Here is a 26,382-nt window from a genome sequence, read left to right as displayed (position 1 = left end):
ATTTTTTTTTATTTATATATTTTATCACTTCCATTGAAAGAAGATCGATATATCTTCAGTCAAAACAAAGTTCCAATTGACAAGTGAGCTAGTCTAGATTTACCTGAGTGTTCAGATGATTAAGTAAAAAGTAGTTATTATTCTGACTATACAGAAAGTATAGTCATGTAGTATAAAATAGTACATTTTCTATACAGGTTCTTGGTTAAATGTGTAAATAATTATAGACTTAAGATGTGTAAGTGTAGGACTAATGCATTCTTTTTATTTAAACATGACTTTTCTAAGCTATTTGTAGGATTTGTAGGATTTCCCTGTTTGGAGATCAAGCATGTCAGTTTAACAAACTTCCTTTGCCTGCTTTGGACTTTGAAGATTTGATTTGGTGTTTTCCTGTGTTGAGAGTAATTTAAATAATAACATTGGTCCTTTGCCTTTTCCCCTCAGCTTTTCCCGAGAAACAGAAAAATCTGGTGATATTTCTTTGGTCCTCACAAAAGAGCTAAAATTATGTCAAAAATCCTACCTTCAGATATTATGCTAGATAAAAAATACAACTGATTTAAGTTTTAGTGACATTTTAATCTCCAAAATCTATAAATTCAGCTCAACATTGCCCCTTTCTTTCAGTCAAGGATTTTATAGTTACCAGAAAATACTTTTCATATCACCACTTCAGAGCCAAACTTACAAAGAATTAATGGAGAAGAGGAAGAAACCATGTCTTTAAAACAGATTAAAAATAGCAACCTCTATTCCTCTAAGAGAGAAATTTATGAACAGAATGAGACTTTGTTTGCAAAATCCTAATTGTTTTTTTCTTTCCCCAGAATTCTATCATTCCTGGTCCCCCATTTCTTTTTGGAGCCTGCTCTGTTCTCCTGGCTCTACTTGTTGCCTTGTTTATCCCAGAACATACCAACTTAAACGTAAGAGCTGGCAGCTGGAAAAAACATTGTGGTGGTCATAGCCATCCTCATAGTCCACAGGCTCCCGGAGAAGCCAAAGAACCATTGCTGCAGGACACAAATGTATGACAGCAGGTATCGGGGAAAAAATTTGTCAGCTCCTAGTTCTTGGTTTTTCACCTGCAGTTCTGGATGCATATCCATTTTCATCCAAATTTCATTTCATATGGTTGTCTTAAAGTTATCTGCATGAAAAATAGAACCGAACAGTTCTCCAAAGATGTCATTTTTTAAAAAAATGTCTCATTTGACACCAATCATCATTTGCTACTAAACTTTATTCTAAAGCCTTAAAGTTTAGTTCTGGAAAAAAGGGAAGTTATCTATAATCTCCATGGCATAAATGCCTTTGCATCCATTTCCTTAAGGTGTTGAGTTTTAAATTCTATTTATGCCGAGTCTCAGTGAGACAATAGTAGGTAGCATAATTGTAGACCCAATTATTTTAATGTTATAAAATCTTGGGTTGAGTAATTCAAAGCCTTATGCACTAAGGAAAAGTTTTGCATTTTTTTAAAGTTTTTTTTTTAAATTTTATTTTTTACTAAATACAGAATCATGTTTTAAGCTTGCTTGCAGAACAGTAATTTTTAAAAGAAATATATAAATGCATTGGGGGGTAATGGGGGAATTGTATGAAGTAGTTATCAGACCATTTGGTATTTAAATGGGTGGGTGTTTAGGGCCTCCAAGACTTGACTGGCTCAAGCACAGCTTTCCAAAAAGTTTTCATATACCACTGTCGTTTTGATGTTTGCATAATCACAAGGACCTCAACACTTGAATACAGAAAATATAAATTATACAATAAATGACTGATAGTCTTGAAAGTGTCAATGTGATATCTTTGTATAGATATAGTGGCCTTTCAGGATTGTCACAGTAACACTTTACAAAGCTAATGCTTGTCCTAAATTTTCAGGACCCTAGAAGAGAGCTTTATATAATAATTACTGATGTGAATTTCTCTAAAGTGTATATTTTTGTGTCCAGTTATTTAAGAAATGTTACTTTGTATAAATTGTGTATAAAATATTGTATAGTTTAAAATGTTTTTCTTGTCTGTGGTTATTGCTTATTTTCTAAAAATTTTGGCCATAATTGGTGGGGCAAGGAGGTTTACTGTAAATATTTTGTTAATAAGCACACATAATATGTGTATATTACTATACATATATATTTGTACTATAAAGTTTTCAGCATTTTCTCTTCACAAATGAATATATACACTAACAGTAACTTTTAAGAGTATATTTGTTATTAGAATATATCTAACACGCTTGTGTGTATTGTGAAGAAAAAATGCTGAAAACTTTATTGTACAAACACAACCTCATTTCCCAATGGCTTGGCTATTCTCAATAAATTTGAGACATACTTATACCATTGATCAAAAACCATTTTAATAATATTTCAGTAACTGTATAACATTGATTACAAACAAAAAATGTACAATTTTTACACTGCAAAACAATTGAAAAGTTTAAGAGGTAGAAACAGTAAATAACCGATGGCAAATTTCCAGCAAGTAGTTGGTTCTATTGTCTTGTAGGAAAAAAAAAAAAAGTGAGCCATTAAAAAAATCCTTTTTTTTTTTTTTTAAATCCTTTTTATTAGGCTGCATTCATATTTAAGGGTTATGGGGTTAGGAAAGGGTTGAATTCCATCATAATAAAAAGGCTGCCTAGATATATCCCCAATTACTGAGTTTACTATATATACAATGCCCACAATCGGTTTATAAATATATATTATACAATATTTACAACAACAAAAACTTTTCTCAGCCTACTTTCAAAAAGCTGCTCTTATTCATTCAAGTCATTGTCATGATGTTAGGTTACATAGGTTACTATTCTGTTATTTTGAAGTTTACAAGATTGCCTAACAACTCCACAAAATAGGAGACTAATAGGTAAAGATTTATACTTAAAACTTAAAATATAAAACTTAAGTAGAACTATCTTTACCTACTAAAGTTTTTTTTTTAAGCATAATTAATAAGCTACAATTTTTCTTAAAAGGGATGACTTGTCTACATGGTAAGCTAATTCTCTCCTAGATCACATATTTAAAACTCAAAATCTTGGATAGTGCTTCATAGCAAAATCAGAGTCTAGATTAATCATTATCTCACTGATGGTGGCCTTTAAAAAAATAGGCAAACATGCTAATTTTGTGCATTTTAAATTTTAAGAATTAAAATATATCTGAGGAATTAACTGCAAAGGGAAGAAGTTGGTGAAAATGAAGTTGAAAAAGGAAAGGGAAGAAGATAGTAAAAATTGCAGTTCCAAGACTTTTAAAATAAAAAATAAACTATTTTATGGCAATTAATTATGCTCATAGTCTGTAGTACTTTATGTAAATTTGTACTAGTATAAATGTTTCATAAAAGTGAAGAATTAACAATGGAGGAAAAAACTCAGTTTCTAATTAAGACTTCTAAATTTTGTATAACTATTTAAATTTTCTTAAAAGTGGCCCCTTATCTGCAAAAATTTCCAATTAGAGGAAAAAACTGATGCCAAAAGTATTTTCAAATTATTCAATTTACATGACATTTCAACCTTATCTGGCTGTCTAACTAGGTTTCAAGGGAGTCCCATTTTGCACAGCTGGCTAAATTCATAAGAATTGCACTGATTTCTTAATAATGAAGTTAATTCTGTCAAATCTTAGAAATAATGATCTTTATGATATCATATATGGAGCTGTTTAAATTTTTTATTGAAAAATTCTTAAAGAGTTCTAAATAAAAAAGAGTTCTAAATAAAATTTCTAAAATCAGTATGCTATCAATATTTCTTTAAGAATTTTTCCTTTTCAATTTTCAGATAAGGTACCCCTCACTTCCCCATTGTCAGCATTCTTTGGTTTTGTATTAAAACTGCTTTCATTTCAAAAGGTTTTGACCTTCCATATTTATTTCAATAAAGTACAGCTGCTACCTTCAGAAATGGCACCAACGCTCCTTAAAAAGAAAAGGCACTAAATATTCCATTATCTGAGAAATCTAAACCAAGATTAAAATCCAAATGTAGTCCTTGCATCCATATTTTCCACAAATAGCCAAGGTAATATCTTTTTGTGAGATTAAAACAATCAGTAGTCACTTAAATCAAAGGCAAAGTTATCTCATTCATGGTGACTGTTTTCATTGCTATGTTAAGAATGGAACTTCAACCAGAACCACTGGTGTTCTCATACTTCACAAAGCAAAACTGAAGGTTTGATCACTGTCCAGGAAAATATGCTGAAACTACAGAAGGAGGGAATACTCCAGGTTTTGATGAAGCTTGCAGGATTGTTAAAGAGCTATCCTTCTGATGTTCTGTAAGTAGGAAAAGAAACAAACATTAGTTTGTTAAAACTAATTATGACAGTTAAAAAGAACTCCAGTTTAGAAATAATTGAGAAGATTCTTACCTGCATTACTAAACAGGTTTTGACTAAGCCCTCGTAAAGGAATGCTATCTTCCCTTTTCTTCAGATATTTGGATTCCAGGCCGAAATTTTCACCACTTATCAAAGGAGGGAAGGAAAAGTACTTTTTTATTTCTTAAAACAGATCATTCCTTACTAAAATTTAGTAAATTTTCCTATTTTTCACTTTTTTCCCATCCTATCACATATAAAAACTATCCACAAGAATTAATAGCACTTCCTACAAAAGATGAACCAAATAACAATGTTTACAAGGAACTTGTGCAGTGCCCAGTGACTACTTGATTAGACATAGATAGACCTAGACAGAAATGAAACTAGATGCTGATGCTTACTGAACACTGGCCACATAGTCATTGATTCCAAGAAAGGAGGGCCCTCAGGGCCTATCTATTAAGAAACTCCTATACAACTGTATGACTGGCTGTACCGCTTCAGCTTGAAAGTCTGCCTCCTTTAGCAATCCATTTCAACTATGGAGAGCTGATAGGAATTTTTTCCTTCAAGCAAGCCAAAATATGCCTCCTTTGCAACTTCCTCTCACAGCTGAGGAGGCAAAGCAGAACAGATTAAATCCTTCCACATGTCAATCCCTCAAATATTTGAACTCAATTATCATATTCCTTCAAAGTCTTCACCAGTCTAATACTAAACCCCAGAAGAAATGATAAGCACATCAAGATATAAGGATATACAACTAGAGAATAAAATTACCAAGACAAAACAATTGGGGACAGGACATGGATGATGCAAGCAAAGAGGGGAGTTGTCAGAAAAGTATGAGAGTTAGGAATAAGTGTCACAAAAATCCAGAGAGGGTATCCAGGAAGAGAAAGTCAACAGTGCCAAATACTACCAAGAATTATGCAATCCTTTAACATGTAAAAGGAACTATTTTTCTTCTACTCAGCATTTTTCCAACACATCCCTGAAGAAACACTTTTTTTTTTAAAGGATCCATATTTATAAAGTATTTATAAAAAGTGTTAAATGAATAAGCATTAAATGCTTACCATTTGCACAAAACACTGCTAAAGCAAAACAATCCCTGCTCTCAAGAAGCTTGCTCTGATGGGAGAAACAACACATATTAAGTGTCAGCCACAAGTAAGATGGAAATGACAGTCCCCATTGTCCTTAGGATAAAGTGGTCAGAGTAAATGCTAATTATTAGTTGACTTATTTCTCAATTATTTCTACTCATTTAAAAAAAAAAAAAGCATTTCTAATGACATTCAATTTTACCAAGGACTTTCAAAATGAGAACTTTTATCTTGCAGGTCAGTAGCTATGACTTTTGAGGATGCAAAAATTATACTATCCGCAGAAACAGATGCCAGGTGTCATCTCCACATGGATAGCTTTCTAAGATTGCTGGTTATGAGGACTGGTCAAGAAGTAAGGTCTGGTATGCTGCCACTCCTAGAGGCTTACCTGATCCTTGGTCAGGAGATGGTTCTGGTTGTGGGAAGAAAAGTGGGCTCTTCTCCGTAATGACAATTCACCTTAATAATGGTTAGAGCCTATACTAGATGCAGGGCCAACATTTTGGGGAGCACTGCTATTCCCAATATTGGGTAAAGTCCCAAAGCATTTTCCACAAGGGTCTGAGGATAAGTGGTGATGGTTTGACTTGATTGGAACATGCTTTCACCTGTCTTTTCTCAGGATGCCTTAATGTTTCATTTAAAACAGCTTGCCCACCCCACAGGTGGCAGCTAGTTTTTATTATATCAAACTGTTGGTGCCCATCTATTGGGAAATGACTGAACAACTCATGGTATATGGATGTATTTTTACTTGGCTACATTTATGCTGTAAAGGACACACACATTTTTTTTGAATGAAGGAAGATGGGAGATAAGGGAGGGTTAGTGACAGCAATGCCAAAAAAAGAAGAGAAAGAAAATGTCAATGGAACTTTTTTTTTTTTTTTTAAACTGCACAGCTGAGAAAAGAATTTTAAAGAAAGAAAGAAAAAACTGCTTTGGAACAAATATGCTAAATCTGTTATGTATTAAAACAAACAAACAAAAAAAAAGAGATTCAAGTTTCACATACAATTCTTTTTCTTTTTTGAAAATGTTTCATGTTTGTCAGATTCAGTTGTAACAAAAAATTAAAATCTTGGAAAAAGAAATATTCTTCTGTCTTCTTCTTCTTTCTCAAAGAGTATTAGGTTTAGAAGAAAAGTTTCCCTTGTTAGTGCCTTCATCTTTTCAATGATGAAATCATTAAATCATATCAAAAAATAAGTTGCTTTAGCTCTTGGCAGAAAATCAGTCATCACTAAATATCTCTCAAAGGGCTTCTTTCAGCACCGTATTACTCTGAAAGGTATTTTTGCTATTAGGCAATGGCAACCTTCTCACAAGATTCTTTCCATTCCCGGTGGCTTCTCCCAATGAAGATTCTTCTGCTCTCAAAGGTAGAATTGATGAACATTTTCCTTTAGATACCTAATTTGTGTGCTAGAGTTCATACTAAGCTAAGAGCTGAAGATACAAAAACAAGCAAGACAATTTTTGTCCTGAAAGAGCTGGCCTAATTAGAGAAGACAAAAGAAAAAAAGAAGCTGAAAAGGGTGGGGTGGGAAGAAACACATGCCGAGTCCTGGTGGGAAATCTGAGGAACCTGTCTGAGAAATTGATTTTATACATACATTTTAAAGAAGGGCTGAAGCCATTCCCGTTGACTCCTTTATTCCCCTCAGGGTTTGATCCTGACACTCCAGAGTTTTCCATTCCTTCCCCCAACATACACATATTCACAGATACACACACTTTTCTTAGGCACTTACACATTCTCTAAGCTTTTCTTTTGCTTCTATTTATATTCACAGAACTTAGCAAGTACCTAGCATAAAGTGCTTAATAAATGCTTGTTGACCTGATTCTCAACAATGCCAGAAAAAACAAGGTGGAGCTACATTTCAGAAATATCTCAAATATATATTTCATTAAACCAAAATGCTTGAAACCTTGCAACTATTTCCAGTTAATCTGGAATCAATAATTAACATTCAAAAGACAAATGAATTTACATTTAAGTTCTCAAACTCTTACTGTAGTAAATCTAAAAAATTGGCTTTAAAATGTAACTGCCAATAGGTAATATTTTAATTACATAAAGTAAGAAAGTATTTACTTTTCTTTATCAGTTGATCGAGGTCCTCCTGAAGGAACATCTCCTGTAGTGTTTGTTTTTGCAAACTGCAAATTAAACTGGACCTGGAAATTAAAAAATGTTTCATATATTTGAATCTATGAAATCTAAGAGCATATTGCTATACAGTTATTTGTTTTCTAGAAAAATATAGCTACAACTTGTCTTTAACCCATGTTTTTATGTGTAAGGTTAAATTATAAAACTATATTCCTTCCCCCCCACCCCCACCCCAAGCTGCACAAAAAAAGTGACTGTAAAATAAGGTGATTTATTTAAGGCACCAGAATTATATGATAATAGTCATTAACAAATCATAACCAAATCTGAAGATTATATTATCAAATCCTATTGTTAAATTTCTGTCTGCCAATAGCACTATATATAAAATGGACGGTCAATGATGATCCAAACTAGTTTTTAAGCTTCAGTGATTTTAACTTCCAACCATTGACAGTCCGTTACTATAATGCTTCACTTTCTGTGGGGGAACAAAATATTTTCCCCATGAAACTAAATGTCTCTGACTTCTCTAATACATTTATCTGAGATATGTCACGATTTTTACACAATAAACATGATTTATTGTTCTTTGACTTGATGAACTCTACAGATGAACTATTGAGGTAAAAACTAAAACCAACTAAGTCTTTTTTTTTTTAATGGGTTTTACATATTCACTTTCTTAGTCTCAGCAATCTAATGAGTTCTCCCCTATAAACCTGGATGTTTTGTTCCTGGATCATATTGAAATGACAATTTTTTCCTTGTTATTTACTATTTTCTTCTCATTTTCCAATCCTTTTGCTATTTCTATTTGTCACTAAAAGTAAAAAGCATAATCTTGAAAATATTCAAGTTAAGTTTTCTTTCAGAATGAACCAGATTCTACAACAAATATTACTTATTAAGCCTATAGTTGATCCTGTGGTGTGGAAAAGTGGAAAGAGTACTGAAATTGGACTCAGAAAACCTAGATTCAAATCCTAGGTCTATCACTTGTTTGCAATGTTAGCACAGGTGAATAAATCATTTAAATACCTCTCAACCTTAATTTCTTCATCTGCATACTATTACCTCTACTTCAAAATACTATGTGGGAGAAAAATTAAATGCTTTGTAATCATAAAGAACTGCAAAAACATCATTATGATTATTACTTTTAACTAAATCTAACTTTTTTTTGAAATCATTTTTTTAGGTCCTAAGGGTCAATGTTATCTTTTTATAACATAGTCATCAAAAATGGAGGTCTTAATGCAAAAAGGCAAATTTGATCTCACAAGTATTACCGAGACATGGAAGGTGAAATTCATAACTGCAACATGAGATTTGGATAGATATATTTTTTATGGGGAAAAAAAAAAACCTAACAGGAAATGTAAGAAAGGGTGGGAAAATAGTGATACTAAGTAGGCATATTCATGTGAAGAAATCCAGGAATCAGAATTGGGAAATATGAAAAGCATCTCAGTGAAAATCAATTTAAAAAAGAAAATCAAGAACAAACTGATGCATATGACAGATTATCAAGACAGAAAGAAAGCAGATGAGGCTTCTGAGAAATATCTAAAAGCTGTAACAGAAGCATAACACAGTATGATGATGGACTTGAATTATTTAGCTTTCTATTAGGGTTTCTCCACCAAAAGAAGAGCCTTACTTTAATTATCATTTCATTCTTTTTTAAGTAGAATACCCAATAAGGACAATTTCTACTTTAGATCTGATTCTAATGAGGAAGAAATAGTTACAGTAATGATGGGAACTTTAAGGAGAAATGACAACCTCTAAAAATTTGTGATAAAATAGATGAAAACTAGACTAATTGGACAAGTAATAAGACTACGGGACAACAGTTATCAAAGAGTTCAAAGAAAGGATAAGTACAATCCACAGATTAAAATTATATAGGGGAAATAAGTCCAAAAGGCCTTCTCTTTTCCTTGTTTACCAGTGAAGGCCCTCATCACTTCATACCTGGCTTCTGCAATAGGCTACTGTCAGATTAGTTTACTTCAAGTCTTTCTCTATTCCAGTTAATCTTCCAGTCAGTCCCCAAAGTGCTTTTCCTAAATTGAATATTCAATCATATCAATTGACCTATTCAATAAACTCCATTGGCTCCCTAACACCTCCATGATCAAATGACAGATCCTCATTGTCAAATGCAGGGACTGTCTTTTACCTCTTTTTATATCCCTCTTATACCTATACCTAATAGATACTTTATGATGCCAACTTATTTTTTCTTTTCTTCTTTTTTTTAAATTTTTATTTAATAATTACTTTATATTGACACTCGTTTCTGTTCCGATTTTTTTTTTCCCTCCCTCCCTCCACCCCGTCCCCTAGATGGCAAGCAGTCCTTTATATGTTGGATATGTTGCAGTATATCCTAGATACAATATATGTTTGCAGAACCGAACAGTTCTCTTGTTGCATAGGGAGAATTGGATTCAGAAGGTATAAATAACCCGGGAAGAAAAACTAAAACTGGGGTCACATTCGTTTCCCAGTGTTCTTTCTTTGGGTGTAGCTGCTTTTGTCCGTCATTTATCAATTGAAACTCAGGTCTCTTTGTCAAAGAAATCCACTTCCATCAAAATATGCCCTCATACAATATCGTTGTCGAAGTGTATAATGATCTCCTGGTTCTGCTCATTTCACTTAGCATCAGTTCATGTAAGTCTCGCCAGTCCTCTCTGTATTCATCCTGCTGGTCATTTCTTACAGAACAATAATATTCCATAACATTCATATACCACAATTTACCCAGCCATTCTCCAATTGATGGGCATCCATTCATTTTCCAGTTTCTAGCCACTACAAACAGGGCTGCTACAAACATTGCCAACTTATTTTTTCAAATATGAATTGAACTAGTCACCTGAAGTTCCTTTTGATTGTGACAATTCTAGGTCTTCTTTTTCTTTAAACTTTACTGGTATCAAAAATCCTTAACATTTCATCCCCTATGCTGCTTATATTTCAAATGTATTACTATTATATTAACTTTTTAAAAAAATTTAGTTTAAGTAACTTATTTTTATTTGAAAATACATACACAATTCATCATAGCTTCTAGCCTAATATTTGCTGATTGATCTTGAAAGAACTGCGGCTATAGCATGAAAAAAAACCCTGCTCCGTTTATTCCTCTGCTTCTAATAAGCCATACAATAAATAAAATTAATCTCATTACTTTATGGTCACACTTTGTATAGAAAAAATATTTTGATAAAATCACTTAAGAATGTCAGTATTTACTTTAAAAATCATCCTTCCTTTGCCAATGTACAGTGAGTGTTATTTATCCCATTAACCCAGATAACAGACTATTGTACCACACACAAAAACTGAATGAATATATTTTTAAATGTCACATGGTCAATTCCCATTCTATTGGAGTTTTTGTTCCATGGGATATCTTATGTAGAAAGTCTTATTAAACTTTAGAATTGTAACAGCATTTATCAACTTCTAATTATATAGTTTATCTTGGAGGAAGCCAAGAAGAAATATTCAAGTACTATTTAGAATATACCGTATATACTCGAGTATAAGCCGAATTTTTCTGCCCAATTTTTGGGCAGAAAATCCCCTCCTCGGCTTATACTCGAGTCACTAGATAAAACATGTGTAAATATCCCTTTGAATGCCCCCTTGCTGTGCGAGTGCCGACTGTGATACTACAGGGCCAGCCGTTGCTACGGTGATGCAGCTGTTCCTGTAGTATAACAGTCAGTAACCTGACTGTATACTAATGCTGGCAACCGCTATACATACATATACCAGCACCCGCTCTCCTCCTCTGTGGGCACCGGTGCGCTACTAAACCTACTGATATAAGTTTTCCCAGATTTTTGGGTTAAAATTAGGGGCCTTGGCTTATGTTTGTGACGGCTTATACTCGAGTATATACGGTAACCAAGTGCTAGTTTTCAGTTCTGTTTTTAATTGAACACAAAAATATCTCCATTTATAAATGAAATAAAATGGCTACCTTTGGTCCAGAAGTCGGATGAACAGTGCTTTTTGAAGCTAAAGAATGAGGGAAGGTACTGTGGTAAGTAAATGTAGAAGAAACAGGATAGCCAATTCCACAGTTTGGAAGAGGTAATCTGTTATCAAGCTAAGGAAAAAAAAAAGGGTAGAAGGGAAGAGAGGATCATTAAGAGAAAATGAAAGTTGCAAATAGCAAATAAATTACTTAATATTACTTACCAATAAGCACCAGCAAGTTATGGAAATGAAGTCCTTTAAAGTTTTGCAAATACATTCTTTACGTATACACAGTATGTCCCAAAAATCTTAGTGCAGTTTCAAGCTAAATAACAAGATAAGGTAAGTGCTATACTTATTCCCATATTACAGAAACTGAGGCTCAGAGGCTAAATGACTTGCCCTAGGACAAGTTAGCTTATAAGTCTGACGGCCTAGAACTGTTTACCAGAATCTACAATGTCTGGCTCATCCTTGTTCTAGAACAGCCTACAGACAGAAATTCAATACTCTATTGTAAGTAATTATATGAATTAACTGTTTATTCTTAAAATGGAATATTCTGTGTTTTTTTCTTATTAATTTAAGATTTAACTTAAAAACTTAGTTTTGACTTGTTATTTTAAAAAGCTACTAATATCTACTTATAATCAAAAACATTTACTATTTCATCTCTCCCTCTGCCTTAACAAATCTCTAATTCTATTCACAATATCCAGTCTTTCCTTTTAGGCATCTTTCAAGTTATTCCTTATAGATACTCCACAATTCAGCCAGATGTTTGGGGGTAGGAGGAGAGTTCTGAAGGTAAATATGGCTCATATTTTAGGCCTGAAGGCAGGGGAAAATGTGAAAGATACTAGGAATACAAAAACAAAATTAAAAATACTTTCTACCCTCAAGTTTATATTCCCTGAAAGAATCAAAATATACACTTTTTTTTTTAAAATTTGAAGAGAAAGCATAATCAGAAAAATTCCCCGAGGGAGAAGGCTTCAGTGAGAAAAGCATGTGATTTGCAGTCAGAAGCCCGAGGTACAAATCCTTATTTTGTTATTTACTACTTATGTATTTTTGATCTAGTCTCTTAACCTCTCCAAGGTTATTTTCCTTATCTACAAAACCAGAGGGGACTGGACTAGCTGCCTCTCAAGTCTCTTCTAATTTTAAATCCACAATCACATATGATGCTTTCCCAGGCTGTTCTTGAGTTAGTCCTTAAAAGAAGCAAGGAAGTCTAGCGGGGGAAAATGAAGGCAGACAGGCTTTAGGAAGAGTTTGTACAAAGGCATGGAAGACAGAGATAGAATACCTGGTTTGGTAAATACTCAGTGGCCCAGTCTAGCTGGAATGTAGAGTGTTTATAGAAGGAAAGACTAGAACTAGACACTGATGAGCTCTACAAATGGAAAGAATGAAGATCACCACAAGAATGAAGAACAGTTAGGGGGTTATAAAGCAGAGGAAGGGATGAACAAGATAAGATCAATGGTATAACCATGTCCCTATGAAGTGGAGGAATAGATGAATAAAATGAAGAACTCAGTATCTGAGGAAACATCAACATGTAACTGAAATTCTCTTAATATGAGGGAAGGAATAGAGATAGAGAAGCCCAGACACTGAATTCAATGAGAAAGGAAGAAGAATGTCCTGAATGTAGCTAAACAATCTCCAGGATATAGATGGAATGATACATTTGGATAAAATAAAAAGGAAAAGCAGGGAGAGGTAACAATGAAGGAAACGAAGCATTCTGATCCCACTGCCAGTGAATGGGGGACAGGGGTGAGAAGGTGAGGAGGAGAGCAAGGTCATCTGCAGAGAGCCATGTCCCAGGAAGTACCAAATATGAAAGGAGCCAAAAAAGGAGAGATGGTCTATAATGACAAGCTTGGAGGGAAATTCCAGGGTAAGGCAGGCATACATAAAGTGGGATATTAGGTTGGTACACAAGAATAAGGGGGAGAATGGTGGGGTCTGAGAAACAGGGTTTGGAAAATCATGGAAGGAATAAGAACTTTGGAAATTCAAATTCCCACAATTCCATAAGCATTTAAACATTATATACCAATACGGGGGACATAAAGACTGAAAAAGAGAGACAGAGAGAGAAGAGAAGAAAACAGTTTCTATCTTCCAAAATCTTACATTCTACTGGAAGATTATTTTGGTAGCTGTGTGAAGGGTGACTATGAGGAAGAAAAACTGCAAGTCAAAAATCCAATTAAGAGGTTGTTTTAATTGCCCATTTGAAAGATAATGAGGACCTTTATGAAATAGGATGGTGGTCATATGAGGGGACAAAAGGACAAAGATAAACAGAGGATGAATTCACAAGATTTGGCAACTCAGTGGGTACTGATGATGAGGCAAAAAAAGCCTAAGAAGACGAATGATTTTTTCTGAGAAAAGCCCAGTAGGATTTAGAAATGAAGAGACTGAGAAGGGGAATGGTTCAAATTCCATAAAAAAGAGGCAAGAAAAAAAGCTTTTATGGTAGAGGGGAAGAAGGGGAGGCGAGAGGGAGTGAGTGAACCTTACTCTCATCAGAATTGGCTCAAATAGGAAGTAACATACTCAGTAGGAATACTGAAATCTATCCTATCCTGCAAGAAAACAGGAGAATGGGATATGGGAAGAGAGAGCATAGTGGGGAAGGGAATGGTCAATAGCAAAACACTTTTGAGGAGCAATACAGTAAAAAGAGAGAGAATAAATGGAGGGAAGTACAATTAACAATAGTTATTATAAAAAAAAATTTCTGCAGCAAGTTTCTCTGATGGAATATTACTGTTCTCTGAGAAATGAGGAAGCTTTCAGGGGAAAAAAAAAAAAAAACAACAACCTGGAAAGTCCTCCATGAACAAAGTGAAATATACCGGATACAAAGTAATAGCAATGTTCTGAGATGATCAGCTATAAATAAATGACATTGTTATTCTTAGTACAATCATCCACATCTACTCTGATTAGACTTATGATTTAAAATCCTACTTATACCCAGAGAAGCAACTGATCTGAATATGAATATAGATTGAGGCATTCTCTATTACTCTCTTTATTTTTAACTTAATTTTTCTTGAGGTTTTTATTTTCAGAGTGGTTTTAGCTGAGAGTAGAACTTTCAAAAGTAGATTTGTGAACGGGAGATGTGGAAAAGAAGGTAATGAGAGCAGCCAGTTTTTTTCTCTAAGTTTAACTGTGAAAACAAGAGATTTACAACAACAGCTAAAGAAAATGATAGATTCAAGTAATGAACATCCTGGGAAGAACAGTCAGAATCTGATCATGATAAAGTTTGTAGAGATAATAATTTTTTCATTTGCCATAATGATAATCTTTCTTCAAAAGGAGAAATCTGACTTTGTTTCTCACCAACAAGGAGGAAAAGGGCATTTCAATAGAAAAGATGGGAATCTTGGGGTAAAGTAACTACTCTGTTTTCTGTGATAGAAAAGAAAGAGGAAGGCCAGATACAGTCACTAGATTTGGTGAATGGAGAGTTCAAAGAGTTTATAGGAAAAACAGGCAGGATACTATAATCTAAAATTCTATATGGGAAATTAAGTAGAATGGTAAGCTTTCAAGAATACAATTTGGAAGACACAAAAAAGGGCAATTCTGATACTTAGAAAAATCATGTGAAGAGATAGATGGGAAGATAGGAAACAGAGTGAATGAATGCAAAAGCACAGACCAATACTATAAGGAGTTTCAGAAGTACTACAGCACTCCATAATGAGATAAGGCGGTCAAGAAAAGCTAAAGATAAAAAGGGAATTAAAAAAAAAACTATCCTAGAAAGAGGAGGATTGGAGAATAAAGAAAATATCCCTCTTTAAGAAAGGGATGAAGACAGCTACCACAAAAAAGGCAGGAAAACTCAATCCTTATTTTGCTCCTCTTTTCTTTGTCATGAAAAAGGTAAAATGGTTAATAGGAAAATGAATATCAATATTAGCAAAGAAATAGGAAGAGTTCAAGCACCTGGTTGCCTTTGATGAATTCAAATCACCTGGCCCAGACAAACTGTACTGTCAGATACTGGGGGAAAAAAAAGCCAATGTGAGTACTGACAGATCACAGAAACAGAAAAAGTACTGAAGGATTTGGCAAGTGCAAATGTCCTGATTTTCAATGAGAAAGCAATGAAATCTGTAAATTACAGGCCAATGACTTTGCTGGGAAAATTCTACAACAGCTCATTAAAGAGATGATTAGTGAACACCTCAAAAAGATGCAATGGTCACAAAAAGCCAATATTGGTTTCACACTAGTAATCTCATTGCCTTTTGTAAAAGGATTCCTACATGGATAGGTCAAAAAATACTGTAGCTGCAGTCCACCTAGATTTGAACTAAGTACTAGATAATGTAAATGATAGTATTCTTATGGAAAAGATAAAATTAAATAGATTTGAACCTTGCTAAATGAACAAAATGCAAAAGTAATAATGAATGTAAGCTTGGTCAGTCTCTCAGTCAGTACTTAACAGGATTTTGTTTGACTACATCATAAAAGTTTTCTGAGAGGAATTTGAATCTTACCATATTCTGATTAGGAGAAATTCCACTTCTGATGGTAGTGTTGTTAGGCTGAGGAGGTGAAGTTGTGGAGGGTCCCAATAGTTCTTGCTTTCTTATTAGCTGATTTTCATTCAGTTCTTTATTTAGCCAGGTGATTACTTCAATAAAGAAAAACAAACAAATTCAAACATTTTACTTTGCCCCCCTCCATTTTAAATTTGTTCCCCCCCCCAAAAACAAACAAACAAACAAAAAAAAACCCACTGCAAATTCTCCTTAAGTGTGAGCAGAAATAATATAATTATCTAAAACCTTTCAAGTAAAAATATATATTTTGATTTGCTGATCTCCACGGAAGTCAGTTCTTACCTACTACTAAAACTTATAACTAATTTGCTCAGTTGGTCAATAAATATTTATTAAGTACTTATTACATATCAGCTAAACACTAGAGATATAAAAGTAAAAAACAACCCTTGTTCTCAAGAAGCACAGTTATCTGACAATGCCATGAGAATGCTGACAAAAAGTAATGAAAGGAAAAATCTGGTGTTCTCACATATCTTAAAGTATTTTTTTAAAAACCATTCCTAAACTGGACATGTAATTGTTTTTTTTGAGTCCTATGTAAAATAAAATCCAGAATAATTATAAAACAGAATTACAGGATTTCATTTAAAATTTTAATTATCAAAGCCTATACACGTAATACATTTTCACTAATTGGATAAATATTTACTGAACTCTTGCTATATACAAAGCACTGGTGATGTTACAGTAAGATATAGTCTATCACAAAAGAGCTTATCGTCTTGTACAAGAAATGAAATAATGAAACAAACTGAGTGTGTATAATAAGAAAAGTAATACAGTGTTTCAGGAATTAACAAGTAAGAGAAAAGGAACAGGCATCATGGAAAACATGGCATTTGAGCCAAATCCTTAACAGAAAGGTATTATGATCTATATCCTTTTTCCAGCATTCCACCCAATAACCACGGATAGTGATTTTTTTTTTGTATATTACACACACACACACACACACACACACACACACACACACACACACACACACACGTTTTCCTGTATTAAAAATAATTTCCTTCAGGGCAAACAAATTTAAGAAAAATCTAAGTATAAAACAAACTTGTTTTTTGTTTTTAAAACAAAATTCTTTTTGTCCTTAAAAGAGGCAACTAGGTGAATTAGGAGTAGATACAAGTATAAACAAGTGCCACACACCTATATTGGCTATTTTCATTCAACAAACTTACATTTTTCATTATTCTTCAGAAGTTGTTTGCTCTCTTCAAGCTTTTGTACTGTAACTTCTAATTGTTCTTGCAATTTGCTTACCTGAAATATTTAATACAATTAAGTATTGTACAAAAAAGCTAAAATAAGATTAAGAAGTTGAAGAAATTAGTTCAATAAACTGAGGAAAAACAAAATGTAATGTAAGCTGAGACAAAATAGCTGACTTTTCCAAATCAAAAGCGCAATTCTACCTAATGGTTTAATTACATTCAACTTCCAATCAGATTATTTTGTAAGAAATTTTTTCAAATTCAAATTCATGTAATCTCTTGCCTAACAATAGCTACAATTTATAGAGGACAGCATTAAATCTTCATAAACAGAAAATAGTTTTGAAAATTACTAAAATATCAATTACCTCTTGCTCTTTATTCTGGAGAGCTTGTCCAATATCTTGTACTTCCTTTTGTTCTTTTTTCAGTTTTTCTTCCTTTTCAGCCAGTAGTTTTTCTTGCTGAATTGTGACTGTATTTTTCAATTTCAATTTGCTCATTAGAGTTTTCACATCACCTTGTAATTTCTTGATAATTTCATTTGCCTGTGAAATAGTCTCATCAGATACACTTCTAAACTTAATTCCAAAGAATACATGAAGAATTCTTTAGACTTCTTAAAACAAACCTTAAGAAGTTCAGCTGATAATGATTTTATTGTGGTTTCAAGTTTTCCTAGCTGTACACGATTCTTCTCTCCATTTTCTTCTAGGGCCACCTGAATTTTTAAAAATTTAAATTTAAACTCTCTGTGTTCCAATTGGGGGAAAAACAAAGTACAACTTACTAATGTGTTTATTAAATTTTTAAAATGCATTACCTTTTGTTCCTGAATTGTATCAAATGCTTCTTTTGTTCTTATAACAATCTGATCTTTATCCTTGATTTCCTGTTCTAAAACAGCTACTTTAGTTTGAAGCTGATTAATGTACTTCTCTTTTTCATGACATTCAGCATCAAGAGTAGAATTCTCTCTTCTTAAAGAAAGTACTTCTTGTTTAGCCCTCTGGCATTCCTAAAATAGACAAGATTATACAGTTAATGGTTCTGATTAGAGATAATAAGGTTGAAAATACAAACTAACCAAGTCTCTAGTGCACATAATTTAAAAGAGCATTACTGTGCTGTATTTCTAATTGCTTTATAATGTGGCCTATTTTATATATAGAAAATATAAATATTTATAGAAATATGAACATATATTTATATGTAAAATATTTATAAAAAAATAAATAAAAGCCACCAGAAATTTATCAACAGACATTAACTTCTCATTTTTAACACTTAATTTTTTTTTTTTAATCCTCCAAACAAACTTACAAACAAAACAAATTTCCACATTGGCTTAGTGGGTAGCCTGTTTCATCATCACTTGTCTGAAATTAGTTATGATGACCTTGCTCAGACTTCCTAATTATTTCAAAATTATCTTTACCATATGACTGTATATACTGTTTCCTGGTTCTGTTCACTTGAGTCTATCAATTCAAACTAGCCTTCCCAGGCCTCTATAAACATCTCGATCATTTCTTATAATACAATAATTAATATCATTTCATCATGTGCATACACTATATTTTGCCTAGCCATTCTCAAGCTTATGAGCATTCCCTCAGATTCCCACTCTTTGCAACTTTATTTTTCTGCATTCTTAATTTATTTTCATTAGGCCTAATAATCCTTCTCTTAATCTACACTCACCATTTTTTTTCACCCTTCTCACCTTTCCTTTCTATTTTCTTGTTGAAAATTGTTTTTGTACCCAACTATATATGTATGTATTTATATATATTCTTCTTTCCTTTAACAAGTTGAGAATCAAATTCAAGTGTCAATAGTTCTCTAATTATCTTCTTTGTTCAGACGCATTGATCAGTGACCCATAACTAGGTATCAGGCAACAAAACTGCCAATTGGCATCAGTTCAGCTGCTCCAATATAAGATCTGGGACTTCCATTTGTCTTCTCTACAATGAAATGCTCTGTACACAGGATTACCGACTAGATCTCATTCCCAGTGTCTGAAGGCCTCTCTGTCTTCATTAAGATACCGTGGGCTAACAAAATAACTCACTGACTTTTTGGGGGATTTTCCTATCATGATTTCGGCTAGTATGTTATCTAAGTTTGCATGGAGCAGTTTTAGGAGTTTGATTACTGCTCAAGCAAGTATTAAGTATTCACTAATAACTCACAATTACTGTACAATTTAAGATTTACCAAACTAATTACTTACAATAATTCTGTGGGAAAGGAAGTAAAAGTACTCCATCCTCATATTACAGATGAGGAACCCCAGTCTCTGGAAGATTGTGACATCCAGCTGCCTTGGTAGAAAGTTTTGTGACAGCAGGAAAAGAAGGGACTACAAATCTTTTAGAAAGTAACTAGTCCAACATCTTCATTTTTATGGATGAAGAACCCGAGGTCCAAAGAGATTAAGTAATATGCACTCACACAGCTAGTAAATGCCTTGATAAGATACTCAGACTCCAAAACTAGTGTGCTTTTCAAGTTCCTGATTTAGTTCAAAAACAACTTCAGAGCTATGTTTCACAGTTGCTTCTCTGGACAAAATTCTGTTATCATTCTAGATTCCATTGATGCTTTTTAAATATAATTTCCTGAATCTCTACAGATTTTCTCTTAAACATTACGATTTGTCAACCCACAAAAACAATTGAATAATTCAGTTATATCTAACAAATGATAAAATAAATATCTACCAAATAAAAGCACTGTTTTCAATTACAAAAACAAAGTATTCCATACATCTTCTACACCAGAGAGTTTTGCTTTAAGTTCTCTAATGGTGGAGTCTCCTTTGTACTTCCTTTCCGTTAGATCTTTATTGGCTGCTTCCAATTCTGACAATCTGTTCTGAAGCTGGACGACATTTCTTTGATGTATACTTTCTAGGTCTTTTTTCTGTTGTTCATGCTGTTGTTGAAATTGAACCTGTGCCTACATGTAGACAAATAAAAGCATAATTAGAAAAAAATAAAAAGACAAAATGAAATCTGAAAGAAATATATATGAGGGGTAGCTAGATGGCACAGTAGATAGAGCACCAGCCTTTAAGTCAGGAGGACCTGAATTCAAATCCAGCCTCAGACACTTAACATTTCGTAGCTGTGTGATCCTGGCCAAGTCACTTAACCCCAATTGCCTCAGAAAAAAGAAAGAAATATATATGAACAAGTCCTAAATTATTTCCTGGAGATATTAACTCTTCCCCAATTAAAAAAAAAATCAACTTATACCTATGGAGTTTCACAGGTCAAAGCTGCTACAAACACAAGCATATCATTTCAATATTTTGGTTAATGATTTTTACTTCCCAGAATCTCATATACTAGGAATTATTCTTCAATGGATGCTTAATCTTCTCAAAGTAAGTATTCATTCTTCTGATAAGAGTTCACAATCAATTCATAACCTACTCATTCTGTGTGGTATTTGTTTTTGGCATTGCAATGCTTGCTAAGAATTATGGGCTTTCAAAATAAGAGAATTCCACATTATAAAGTCTTAAATTTTTGCCATGGTACTTGTGGTGATGAGGCATTGAAAAAAGAATGAGGTATATTATGACTATGCTTCTGAACTATATTTCATTACTCTCTGCAGGGAATCACTGCCAAATTGCAGTCTCCACATTTTGCATTGCTACTGTAGAAATTTCCTTGTCTAAAAAGTATCAAAGGAGCAGTACTGGTAAAACAAAGGAGGAAAAAAATTATAGATTATGGCCATGAAGAAATCCATCTTGTACTAAACAAAGGGGAAGAGACTCCCAATAAAATAATGACAGAAAACAAAGTAAATGATTAGTAAAGGAGAAAGATGAAGGGCATAAAGCATTTATTAAAGCACCAGATACTATGCTAAGTGCTTTATAAATATCTCATTTTCATCCTCACAATACCCTTGGGAGGTAGGTGCTGTTATTATGCTCATTTTACAGTTGAGGAAACTGAGGCAAACATAGATTAGTGGCCCACACAGCCACATAGCTTGTATGAGTGTGAGGCCAAATATGAACGTGGATCTTCTTAAACTAGAAAAGGATGAATAACTATGTTAAAGACAGCAAAGAGACTGCAGAAATGAAAACAAAGAATTCTGACATATACTTCTTCACCTCAATGATGGTTAGGAACTTTTGGAGGAATAATTTCAAGTTAATGATAGAAACAAAAGACAGGCAAAAGAAGTTTTAAAGGTCTGTAGAGAGACATAATCATTCAGAAAAGAAACACATTTCAGAAGCTTAGCTATTAAAAGAAGGAAAAAAAAGGGAAATTAATAGTTTTTATAGGGATGGCTCAAGGAAAATTAAAAATATAGTGATTTGAGAAAGATACCTATAGTTTAAATGATGCAAAAAATCAGCCATAGTAAGGAATAGGCAAGGAAAATAATTGAAAATTATTGTGAGAACAGATTTGCTTCCATTCCCCCTCACTACTGCCTCTAGTAGAGAGCATTTAAATTTTGTCACAAATCAGTATTTTTTCAAAAATGTACATACTTCAAAAGAGCTGTGAAACCTGAATTTCCAAAATCTCTTTTAATTGCTTAAAGTTTATCTTACTTTATATATACCTTTTCTTTTTATATTTACATTCCCCTCCCCTATTCAGCAACAAAGTTTTTTTAAACAAAAAGAAATTTAAAGCAAAATTGTCTATCCATAGCACCTCATTTTGTAATAGGATGGCATATTTTCACAACTTTCCTTTGGGAACAAATGTGGTCATTATAATTATAAAACACTAAGTTTAGTTTTCCAAGAGGTTCTTTTTGTTCGTACCTGGAGGGCTTTTTCCTTTTCATTTGTCAGTTCCTGAGAATGCTTATTTGTCAGTGATGCTGTGTGTGATGTCCATTCATTTCGTAACTTATCTAATTCCTGGATCTTTTCTGACAATGTCTGTATAATTTTAAACACAAATATTAAAAGAGGGAAATGAAGTAATAATATTATACCACTATTAGTAGCAAGTGTTGAATCCTGATTCAAGTCTTCCTACAACTTTCCACCACTTGCCCTATATAAAGTACGATCTTCTGGAAGATAAGGACTGTCTTCTGTCAGTCTCCAGATTCTCAGTAGCTAACAAGATACTCTGCACACTGTCAATGCTTACTATCTATACCTTGAATTTACACGCATCAAATTACACAACTATCATGCTTCTTTCCTTACACACTGAAGATGAGGAAATATAATCTTGATAAGAAGAAATGATTTGCAGGCCCCTGCTTTAGCTTCATTTCAGTGCTCTTTCCATTGAACCATGAGGAAATAGTCTTCATCCTATAGTGACTACAATTTCAATGTGCTTTAAAAACTTTGGAGGAACCAAATTACAGCACGGTAATAATAGCATAGCACTTTAAATTTTCCAAAGCACATTACATGTTCATTCATTTCGTCTTTACAACTAAAACCAAAAGCAGCAAGATTAAAAAAAAAAAATGAAGAAAGGAGATCAGCAAAATATCTAATTAATCCTTTTTCTACCATTACCACTGAGGATTTGTTAATAAGAAGAAAGCTGAATGTAATTATTAAAATTATTAAAAGAAGGCTCCCCTACCTAAAAATATTTCCCCCATGTTGAAAGGAATTTCACCAACTGGAGACTTACTCGAGCTTGTGAAGAAACTCTTGTCAGAGGAACACTCAAAATTCCATAAGGATTAGTTAAATAAAATTACCTGACATATACTGAAGCTGAAGAAAAGGAGTTTTAACAAGAAAAGAATCTAAAGCAAGAAAGGGACATTTCAGAGGAAGACAGATTTGGCTAGCTTATATCACAGAGGAATTATGAATAGTCTGAGAACACAGGGTTCTTTTGAAAGCTATGCACAGGAAAGGGGCAGATATAATGAAAGTGAGAGGGAAGCACTAAATTTCAAAAATTGGCATTTTTTCTCTCCACCTTCAAAAAACTAAACAGACCTGTCCCTTTAAGCCCTTCCCCTTTTTGCCACTTTATCTGCAGTTCTTTTCAACCTCTAACTGTACTTCCTTCCTATAATGAGGACTAGAGGGTGAAGCTGAGCTAATTATTTTTAACATTTTAATAGCTTTTTATTTTTCCAAATACGTGCAAAAAGTTTTCAATATTCATCTTTGCATAAAATTTTTCTCCCTTTCACCCCCCCTCCCATTCCCTCTCATAAACAGCAAGCAATCCAATATAGGTTAAATATGTGCAATTCTTCTAAACATATTTCCAAATTCATCTTGCTATACAAGAAAAATGAGATCAAAAGATGAAAGAAAAAAAAACACAAAAATAAACAACCAAGCAAATAAACAAACAACAAAAAGGTAAAAACACTATGCTTTGATCCATAATCAATCCCCATAATTCTCTCTTTGGACCCAGATAGCACTTTCCATCACAAAACTATTGGAATTGCCTTGAATCACTTCTTCTCTGAAAAGAGCCAAATCCATCACAGTTGATCATCACATAATCTTGTTGTTAATATAAAATGTTCTTTTGGTTCTACTACTTGACTTAACATCAATTCATGTAAGACTTTTCAGGCTTTTCTGAAATCAGCCTGGAGATGATTTAATTACTAATATAAATGTGAAGGTCACCTGGAGAATGATACCACGGGATAGGCCCAGAACTAGCTTCATCTTGAGATACAGACAGCTGATCATTCATTAAATTTAGAGGTAATGATAGTCTCTGTAGGCCAGTCCCACTGGGTAAAAGATAGTTGATGGTACACATTTTAGACAAATGGAATGGCATAAGTAAAGACTAAAGATGGGAATAAGTGTAGAATAAAAGAATGTTTAGAGTAAAAGATTTGGTCTGAAACTTACATCCTATATATAAATCAAGATAACTATTTTTTAGCTTTATTTTGCTTTTGTGGCAGAATAGCCTGACAACTGAGAGTCAATAAAGAGATGATTTGCTAAGAAAAAAAGTAAAACCTTGAATTACCTGTTGTGTAAAGTGTAACTGTCTTGTAACATCTTCCAGTGTTTGCTCCAATGATAATTTTTCTTCCTATTAAAAGAGTTCATTGATTTTTAATTTAATTATAGACTGGTCCCCAAATAGCATTTCTAAGCTCAAATGAGTTATACAGAAAGTTTTGCAAACTTTAAGTACTGTTTAATTGCCAGCTATTTTCTTTTTTAAATCAGAAAATGTCTAAGCATACATATTTTACTTCCCCAGAAAACAGTAACTTATGTTTGAATATCAAATTTTGTTTTTCAAGGAATTTTCATAATTTCTTATTTAAGCTGGAGTATATAGGGTAAACCTTATTTCATATATTTAGCAAGTGGGAAAACAAAGGCACCAAAAGGTTAACTGATTTGCTCAAGGTCACCGAGTTAAATGGTGGCAGACTCCATTTTCCAGACACCTAATCTAATACTCCCGTTTATTACATTCAAATAAACTCAAAAATGAAATAGAAATTTCCCTCTTTTTAAGTCATTTATTTATTATATTTCCTCAAACACATGGAACAAGTATCAAAATTCTGAACATTTTATGGTAGATTTTTTGTACTCATTTAAAAAAGAACAGAATTAGAGAATTTAAGAGCTAGAAGGGACCTCAGAAATATGCTATCATATTACATATGAGGACAGTGCGAATTCAGACCTTACCTTGCTACATTTCAAACAGCCTGCTAAAAATTTCTTTATTTCCATATCATTTCCAGGTAGAAGTTTTAGAGAAAGATGTGTAAGATGCTTAAAGGGATTTGTCTCTACCACATTTAAAAATACAGGTGAGTGATCCAATATGGCTGCTGTAGAAACTAATTGTAGTAAAAACCTTTAAAAGAAAGTTTTACATTAAATAAAGGACACTCCCCTTACTGAGATATAAAGAAGACATATCACAGAATGCTGATAAGAATAATTTTAAGTTTGTATAAATGCAAAACCTATGGACAAATGTATGAAAAAGAATAAATCCTAATTTAAATAAACTAAATTGAAAGATTCAAAATTTAGCCTCCATATTTTATTTTTATCTGGCTCAAAGAATTTATAAGATTAAATTAAACATAAATAAAACTCCATAAAAACAAATATACAAATGGGTTTCATTATAAACTGATTATTTGTGCCAAATAAAAAGTGAATAAGTTTTCTAAAACCTTTCATAAAAACAACACAAATGAAACTGCACTTGAAAAATATGTTCTGAAAAAAATTTTAACAGATAAATCTAAATCTTTTCCTTTTTCTTATAAATACTTCTGTCCTTCATTTAGAAACACAACACCCACCTCTAAGATCAACAGTTTCAATGACTTTATCCATATTGGAAAACTCAAGGAAATATAATACTATTAAGTTTAATAAAGACAATTTGAAATGTGAGGTTTAACAGAGGCTAATTTTTTTAAAGACCAAGATACTTTTAACACATAGAGAAACGTTGGCTATAAGGAAAGCCCTTCAAAAGAAAATTTAGTATAAGACTGTTTAGTAAAACAGGGTCCACTTGAGACTTACCTTGGAATTTCTTTGCCTTGTTCCTGTGTACATTGCTGTAGCAGATCTATAAACTTTTGTGGAAAAGCTGAAAAATCTACCAGAAGACCTTGCTGCAGTTTTAAACTACATTTATACGAAATCAGAAATAAGAAAAATTTAAAATTTGGATATTGTAATTTTAACATTTTATCTTAGTAATTAGTAATTAAAGCATAGGGCCAGCTAAGCTAGATGGCTCAGTAAATAGAGGCCCTTCATGTAGTCAGGAAGACCTGAGTTCAAATTCAGCTTCAGACACTTAATACTCACTAGCTGTATGAGTCTGGACAAGACACCTAACTTCTATTGCCTTGCCCCCTCCTCCCAAAAAAAAATTAAATTAAAGCATATAATCAAATTTATTGGATATTTTAAAAAACCTCTTTTAATTAAAGCTTTGTATTTAC

The 26,382-nt window shown here is 33.0% G+C and overlaps 2 protein-coding genes across 2 annotated transcripts in view; one reads left to right on the top strand and one right to left on the bottom strand.

Moving 5' to 3' along the window:
* MFSD14A (major facilitator superfamily domain containing 14A) overlaps nt 1-2,022 on the top strand; it is a 39,368-nt gene extending 37,346 nt beyond the window's left edge. Inside the window, exon 12 of the mRNA XM_051993259.1 lies at nt 831-2,022. Coding sequence (XP_051849219.1) covers nt 831-1,037 — 207 coding nt within the window. The 3' untranslated portion in view covers nt 1,038-2,022. The remainder of the gene's footprint in view (nt 1-830) is intronic.
* A 324-nt stretch (nt 2,023-2,346) lies between these two features.
* Nucleotides 2,347-26,382, bottom strand: part of SASS6 (SAS-6 centriolar assembly protein) — a 32,379-nt gene continuing 8,343 nt past the window's right edge. The window contains exons 4-17 of the mRNA XM_051993266.1: nt 25,955-26,059; nt 25,094-25,265; nt 24,411-24,476; nt 22,241-22,360; nt 20,197-20,388; nt 18,245-18,439; nt 18,053-18,142; nt 17,790-17,969; nt 17,389-17,470; nt 16,136-16,272; nt 11,587-11,715; nt 7,563-7,645; nt 4,398-4,492; nt 2,347-4,302 (exon numbers count right to left, since the gene is read on the bottom strand). Coding sequence (XP_051849226.1) covers nt 4,205-4,302; nt 4,398-4,492; nt 7,563-7,645; nt 11,587-11,715; nt 16,136-16,272; nt 17,389-17,470; nt 17,790-17,969; nt 18,053-18,142; nt 18,245-18,439; nt 20,197-20,388; nt 22,241-22,360; nt 24,411-24,476; nt 25,094-25,265; nt 25,955-26,059 — 1,744 coding nt within the window. The 3' untranslated portion in view covers nt 2,347-4,204. The remainder of the gene's footprint in view (nt 4,303-4,397; nt 4,493-7,562; nt 7,646-11,586; nt 11,716-16,135; nt 16,273-17,388; nt 17,471-17,789; nt 17,970-18,052; nt 18,143-18,244; nt 18,440-20,196; nt 20,389-22,240; nt 22,361-24,410; nt 24,477-25,093; nt 25,266-25,954; nt 26,060-26,382) is intronic.

The sequence above is a fragment of the Antechinus flavipes genome, chromosome 4 (genome assembly GCF_016432865.1).
Source record: "Antechinus flavipes isolate AdamAnt ecotype Samford, QLD, Australia chromosome 4, AdamAnt_v2, whole genome shotgun sequence".
In the NCBI taxonomy this organism is placed as follows: domain Eukaryota; kingdom Metazoa; phylum Chordata; class Mammalia; order Dasyuromorphia; family Dasyuridae; genus Antechinus; species Antechinus flavipes.
Note: the sequence above shows the minus strand (reverse complement) of the source record. Positions and strands in the feature narration are given on the sequence as shown.